Below are 7,473 nucleotides of genomic sequence, written 5' to 3' on the forward strand. Positions count from 1 at the left end.
TTTGAAAATTAAAATTCGAAAATTTTTTTTAAAGCCTCCAGGGGACTTCGTTTTCGCACGAAAAAATTTTATGTGCCCTTATTGCATCCGGACCCACAATTTTGTGATTTGATCAGTTACGGATATTGTATTAATAATATTCTTTGATTAAAAATAGAAACAAATATAATGTGCTGTATATAAAAAATAAATTCTAAATTAAACCTAAAATTTTACTATTCTTACTTATATAATTTTAAAATTATTCTATGGAAATTTTGCAAATGCTTGACAGAATAAACAGACTATTAATTTTAATAATAATATCAAGTAACGAAAAATTTAACTATGTATGAGTTCCTATAAGTTATCTCATGAGTTCTCCATGAACCATGAAATCAATCGGAGATCTTTCAATATTATTAAAAATAATAATGATATAAATTATGGTATTGAAGATTGTAATTGTAATAGTAACTACGTAACATACATTTTCAAGGATACCATATTTCATAAACTTATCAGAAAGAAGATCTTTGTAACAGGATAATTTCAAATAAAATTCCTATAAATTTGTATTTACACAAGCTATAATAATCAAAATTTTTAACCAATGAAATACATAAAAAATTTGTCAACTTCATATCCTTTATTCAATGACAGATCTATAGAGGTGACTATTACATCCCTCTGATATTACTACCACAAAAGGATTTTATTAGATTTTCATTCATTTAAATAAGATTTTATTCATAGATAGAGTATTTCTCATTTTTTACTTTTCATATGTGACTCATTTCTCTAAGGGGTAGTAACCTTGCTTAGTGGTAGTTTTTTGAAAAATCGAGATACGTCAACTTTAATAATCGATATTATTCACAAAAATTCTGATAATATTTTTTGTAATTCATGCTATGATTTTGATAATAAAAATATTCATAAAAAATATACCTTTTTCAAACATATAAGAAGGGTTGCAACCCCTTCCCTCATAACTGTATCTAGTATCTCAGGCTTTTTATAAGAAATCTTTTGCAGTTTATTTCGTTTCAATATATCAATTAGAACTTGAATTATAAATGATAATCCATTTCTTAGGGGTGATTTTATCTCATCCTTTCAATGTTACTACTGCGAAAAATTGGATGATATTTTTGCTTGATATAAATAAGATTCCATTGACTTGTACAGTAAGTTTTATAAATAAAATATATGCTTTACTTTTTGCACGTAGCCCATTGCTTCGAGGGGTAGTTTTCATTATGTAAGGGTAGTTCTTTTGAAAAATTCTAAAATATGCAAGCTTCAATATTGAATATCATTAACGAAAACGCTTTTCTTAATTTTTTTTAGTTCATACTCTGTCTTTTATGATGAAAATATTCACAAAAAATAATATTTTTCATAAATATAAGTTAAGGGTTGCAACCCTTTTGGTTATAAATACATGCAGTGCTTCAGGCTTTTTATAAAGAATATTTTCCATTAAGTTTCATTGAAAGATATTGATTAGGTTGCCAGATACATTAAAAAATTTATTTTTCAGCATGAACCTTAGGGGTTATTTTTTATGTACTACAACATATTAAAAAATTATTGAAATCGGTGAGTTTGGGTTGAAGGGGTTTCCTGTTTAGTCCCTCTCCTCTTCGTTAGCAGCCCATTTGACATGGGAAACCCTGTCAGTGGCAATGCTACCGCCAACATATCCGTCAAAGTCATGAGAGGAGAGCTCAAGCCCTACCGCGACATCAACGCGGAACACTTTCGGTAGGGGGAACACCCTTGGTAGGAGGAACACCTTCGGTAGGGGCATTATAGGGGTATTATTATTATTTATGCTACTGTTGAGTACATATTTTTCTCGTTGATACAATCATTTCAGGTCCAACGATAAATTAAGAGTTTACCTTAGTAATTTACGTACTTTCACTGTAGGTACTGATTTTTATCATTAATTATATAATTTAATTTGAAAACATAATCCTGTCAGTTATAACCTTACCTTATAACTCCTATGCTGTCTTTATTGAAGTAAAAAAGGTTTTGTTTTATACTAGAAATAGGTTTATAATAATTTTCTATCAGAAATTGACAATTTAATATGTAATATCAATACTCAATTAATTAATTACATTTTCGGATTTTTTTTTAGTTGCAAGTTGCAGCTCTCTCATCCCTACGATCTGAAGTAGCAGAATTGAATTCGAGACTCTTGGTGACAATTCGTGCAAGAGAAGCCGCTGAAACAGCTATGATTAGAGCAGAAACTCAGGCTGCAAGGGCGGAACAAAGGGTAGAACAGCAAAATTCTAGACACGAGGAAAGACTGACCGAACTTCACTCAGTAATAGCTGAACTTGGTAGACAATTGGAAAGACAACGAGCAAACGTTATTACGGAAGAAGATGAATCTGGTAAGAATAAACTCAACAACAGTAACAAATATTTTAAACAATATTCGCACACTTATAATTTCTCAGAAGTCGAAACAAGTAGAGATGCAGAAGGTTCAATCACAAATCCGGTAGAAGAAAGCGAAGGGTTCATTCAAGGAGATGGAGACAGAACTTTGGGAGACGCGGATTCCAGTTTCTGCGAAGATGTTACAACAAGGCCCAATGAAGTATTTATATTTGATTTATTGTTTTTAAATATCCGTGAAGAATATTAGCATAATTTATGAAAATGAATGATACCTTCCAGGACAGGGACACATTGGAAAGTCCTGCAGCTTTGCCAACGCCTGAAACTACTCAGCAAGCAGTTTCCTATCAAAGTGTGGCTGTTGAGGCTCTCCAAGATGAAGTCACGGCTCTTAGGTCAGAAATCTCCACCCTGCAAACTCAACTTGCCCAATGCAGGAATCAGTCGCATGGACAGAGTTCGGTTCAACCCACCTGCAGTGATTCTCCTCGTCGAGACTTAAGGGTAAGAAACTATTTTTCTCTCGATAAGACTGCATATTCCTTTTTGTGACACACGTACGGAATGTTTTATTTTAGACGCTTTTATAGCTTGTAGCAAGTGATCATTAAAGTATTCTTTCATTGCGTCCCACCCAGTCGATCATGTCAAGTATATGACTGCGGTAAACCGATCATATGGAACCCTGGAACTTAAACCTCAAGTTTTTGGCATTAAATTGTATTTTGAAGGATGTAACCTTTTTAAATAGAATAATTATTAATCCATAGTTGCTAAAATTGTTTCTTTTTTATTTGAAAAGCAGAAAGATAAACTATTTATCACCAATTATGCATCGAAAATAATATTTAACTTAAATTACACTTAAAAATGGATTACAGTTCACTTCAAGACATCATCCTACTTTTATTTACATTCTCAACTAAGTGTCAGGTGATGATAGAATTCTCTATTCTTGAGTGGTGCGAAAAAATATACTTTCCGTAATCTGCGCTTGCGCTTTTCCATCTAAAATTACTTTCCCAGACGGTTTGTATATGGGCCTTCAAAAGAAAACACATGAAGTTTGTTTTTATTCTGTCGTAAATCAAACATAAACTACCTTTGTCACAAAAAATATCTTGTTTGGCAAATACAAAAGTGCATTTGTGACTCATATGAATTTGTGGAACGTGTTCAGAACCACCTACTTACCACATTCTTTACATAGTTTACTACAGTAGACTCTCACAAAGTTCTATATTGGCTAACGACCTTGATCATGGCATTACATGCGGGTGGGTGAGACGATATTTAAATAATTCACCGATGTTTCTTAGAGATCTTTTCCGCCAAGCCCTATGGGCACGATGCAACTAAGCGGGTGATTTCTGAGGACCTCGATCCCTAGTACCGTGTGCTTTATGAGAATCTACTGCATTATAAAAGCCTTTCAATAGCAATTTCCTTTTATCAAAGCAGACTAGAGGAAATATAAGTTCGCCTGAACCTCTAACAGCGCCTTGCTCTCCACTATTACCACCCTTGCAAACACCACCTACGTCTAGAAGCGTTACACGGGAAGAAGCGCCTATTTTGAAGATGGCAGAAAGAGTGAGACTTAGGAGAACTGACGAGAGGCACATCACAGGCCCTGACATCACCAATCTTGGGGTAAGAACTGGGTATGAATAAACTTTGGATGAAATCCGGCATACAAGCCCATAAGAATAGCATTAGCGTGTAAGGCGGGTTGCATACATTTTGGTAAGCCCTGTCGTGTCCATCAAGTTAGGTGGTTCTTTTATATTTTATAAACTTAATAACATATTAATACTCGCCGGTCCCAAAAATAAGTAACATTAATGGTTACATATAATATTTTGAGCTATTATTTCTTCTTAGTTTATCGCCGAATGTCGCATCTGAGCTGAAGTATTGTTAATTCTGTATCAGTCCAAAAAAGGTTTTATTAAAAATAAGCTTCCACTTATGAAGAAATATTGTCCGGATGAGATCATGTCGGTTTCTCACTTTTTTGTATCCTCTCCGAGTTGAATTGAGACAGTGATAAGTAATTAAATACTTATTCAAAAAATAAACTGCTGATCCATGCCCGAGATGTCGAGTTACTGAATGCAGGGGTGGAAGTTTGGATAAAGAAAAATAATTTACTACCAAAAAAATTAACTTTTAAGGTTAGAATTTCAGGGATTCTGAAAAGTGACTAAAATCGTGTCAAGAATAAGAATTTTTATTTTCTTTGATGACATGTGTCGGCGAGATATTGAGTTGATCAATACAGAGAAAAAAATGGTATCCAAAAAGTTATTCATTTCCGAGACAGTCAATTTCCAATGAGACAGTGTCGCAGTCTAACAAGCCATTTTTCACTTTTAAGTACTGATAACACAGGCCCACAAAAAAAAGTTGTCTGCACGAGACAAGTGACTAGGCTACCCTTATGGATTTTAAGCCGCTGAATCAGAATATGGCCTGAGAATTTGTCTTAAACGTCGCAGTTTTCCGCTAGATTAAAAAAGTAGGGAAAAGCCTAGGGATTTTCTCGTCACACAGGCCATACAAAAAATTTGTCTGCCCGAGAGAAGTGATTAGGTTACCCTCACGGATTTTGAGCTACTGAATCCAACTCTGGCCTCAGAATTTGGCCTAGGCGTCTCAGTTTTCCCCTAGATGCAAAAAATAGGAAAAAACTAGGGATATTCTGGACATTAGTTTGATAATACCTGTATACAGAAAAATAGACGTACTGGTGTTATATTCTTATGTGTTGTGACTCCTTAAGATCAAACTCATACACAAAAATTCCCCAGTGTGCTTACCGTTTCCCCTAGCTAGGATAAATCTACGGAAATTGAATGTCTTGCGCATGTTATACTGACTTATGAAGCAAAAAAATGCTATTTTCTCTGCAGTTTTGCGCTCTCAATATAAACTTGACCACTAAAATTTTGAAGCTTTTACCATTTTCTCCGTAGATGCAAAAAGTAGGGATAAGCCTAGGGATTTTCTGGTCACACAGGGCATAGAAATTTGCCTGCACGAAACAAGTGATTAGGCTACCCTCATGGATTTTGAACCTCTAAATCCAAATCTGGACTCAGAACTTCTGGCATACGTCTTAGTTTTCCCCTGGATGCAGAAGATAGGCAAAACCTAGGGATATTGTGGAAGTTATTTTTATAATACCTGTATATGCGAGAATACAGATGGATGTTATATTCTTAAGTTCCGCGACTTATAGAGACTTTCCTGCTTAAAATTTCGGACAAATTCCGGATTCCGAAATTTGTCCGGTATTGTCCGGGACGTCATCCGGTTTTTGTCATCTGTATTCTATCCGGTCATGTTGCAAAATTGTCCGGATGGAGTAGCACGAAAAAAATAATAAATCCGAAAATTGTTCGTTAGAATCGGAAAGTTGTACGGTCTGACGGATTCGATCAATCCGGATTGTATTCGGTCATGTATGTTTTTTATGCGGTCTGACGGTCTCAATCAATCCTGTTTGTATTCGGTAATGTCCGTCTTTTATACGGAAGTCGGATTAAACCAATTTGGATTGTATCTGGACATGTCCGCTTTTTGTACGGTTAGACAGACTGGATCAATCCGGATTGTATCTGCTCATGTCCGTATTTTGCACGGACTGACGGACACGATTGATCCAGATCTCATCCGCTTGAGTCCGAAATTTGTGCGGTCTGAGGAATGCGGTTAATCCGGATCTCATCCGGATAAATATGAAATTTGTACGGTCTGAGGGAGACGAATTATCCGAATGTTATTCGATTGAGTCCGCAACTTGTGCGGTCTGAGAAATGCGGCTAATCCGGATCTGATCCGGTTAAGTCCGACATTTGTGCGGTCTGAGGAATGCAGTTAATCCGGATTTCATCCGGTTAAGTCCGACATGTGTGCAATCTGAGGAAAGCGGTCAATCCAGATAAACCTGAAATTTGTTCGGTCTAAGGGATACGATTAATCTGTATATCATCCGGTCAAGTCCGAAATTTGTGCTGTCTGAGAAATGCGGTTAATCTGGATCTTATCCGGTTAAATTCGAAATTCCTCGAATTTCTCGTCTGAGAAATGCGGTTAATCTGGATAAAATCGGCACCGTTCGTAAAAAAATATTCGTTAACGAACTCGCTCTTTTTTAGGCTTTAAGGGCATGTGATACTTCGTCGTGTGATTAATCTGGTACAGTTCCCCCGGATTTTTTTCCACAAAAATGAAAATTTTAAAAACTGAATTCGGAGATGCTATAAAATATCATGACGGGCGTCCCCGGACTCTTTTTTGAGGGATCATAACAAAAAAGTGTTATTGTGCTAATTAAGAAATTTTATGCATGTGCATTATTTTGAGGTTACGTCGTTTTTCATCTCTGCCTTTCTGATAATTTGGAAATTATTTATGAATTAAACTTTTTGATTGCCTGCAAACAAGGTTATTTCCGGGAGATTCGTTACTATGTTTATTTGTAAGTCCAAAGTTTTCGGCCAAAAATATTGTGTAGTTTAGAAGTAATGCTCGGGAGAATTGTAACACACATAACCTCGAAATATACACACATTGTTAGTAATATCAAAAAAATTTTAAAAACACAAAAAAAAAGTATACGGGGACGTCCGTTAGCATGTTCGCTATCATTCCCCAGATTTTGAAGACAAAATATTTATTATCCTAGAAAAAAATCCGGGAATCTAACATTGAAAAAATCGATACTAATTGCTAAGCGCTATGCAAATTTATCACATTTTGCTAAATTGAAACTTTTTTGAATTGACCCACAAAAAAGTATATGGGGACGTCCGTTAGCCTGTTCGCTATCGTTTCCAAAAATTTTAAGACAAAATATTGATTATGCTAGAAAAAAAGCCGTGGGAACCTAAAACTGGTAAAATCTACAATTTTCTAAGTATCACATGCCCTTAAAGAAGTGTGCCAAACCAAAAAGCCGCTATAAATAATTCTTTTGAAAGTTATCGTGCTCATAGACGACGAAAACGAGAACGAGGATAATGACAGACAGACATAGACAAACTCCATTGTACAAATCGC

General features: G+C 35.2%; 1 protein-coding gene across 18 annotated transcripts in view; it reads left to right on the top strand.

The window, feature by feature from the left end:
• Positions 1-7,473, top strand: part of LOC117174633 (colorectal mutant cancer protein) — a 323,721-nt gene that overhangs the window by 74,625 nt on the left and 241,623 nt on the right. For 17 of the 18 annotated variants that reach the window (XM_033363896.1, XM_033363905.1, XM_033363907.1 and 14 more), the window contains 4 exons: positions 2,135-2,396; positions 2,463-2,605; positions 2,686-2,910; positions 3,868-4,059. In XM_033363896.1, coding sequence (XP_033219787.1) covers positions 2,135-2,396; positions 2,463-2,605; positions 2,686-2,910; positions 3,868-4,059 — 822 coding nt within the window. The remainder of the gene's footprint in view (positions 1-2,134; positions 2,397-2,462; positions 2,606-2,685; positions 2,911-3,867; positions 4,060-7,473) is intronic. The other variant, XM_033363902.1, reaches the window with a different exon arrangement.

Source organism: Belonocnema kinseyi, chromosome 6, assembly GCF_010883055.1.
Source record: "Belonocnema kinseyi isolate 2016_QV_RU_SX_M_011 chromosome 6, B_treatae_v1, whole genome shotgun sequence".
NCBI lineage: Eukaryota > Metazoa > Arthropoda > Insecta > Hymenoptera > Cynipidae > Belonocnema > Belonocnema kinseyi.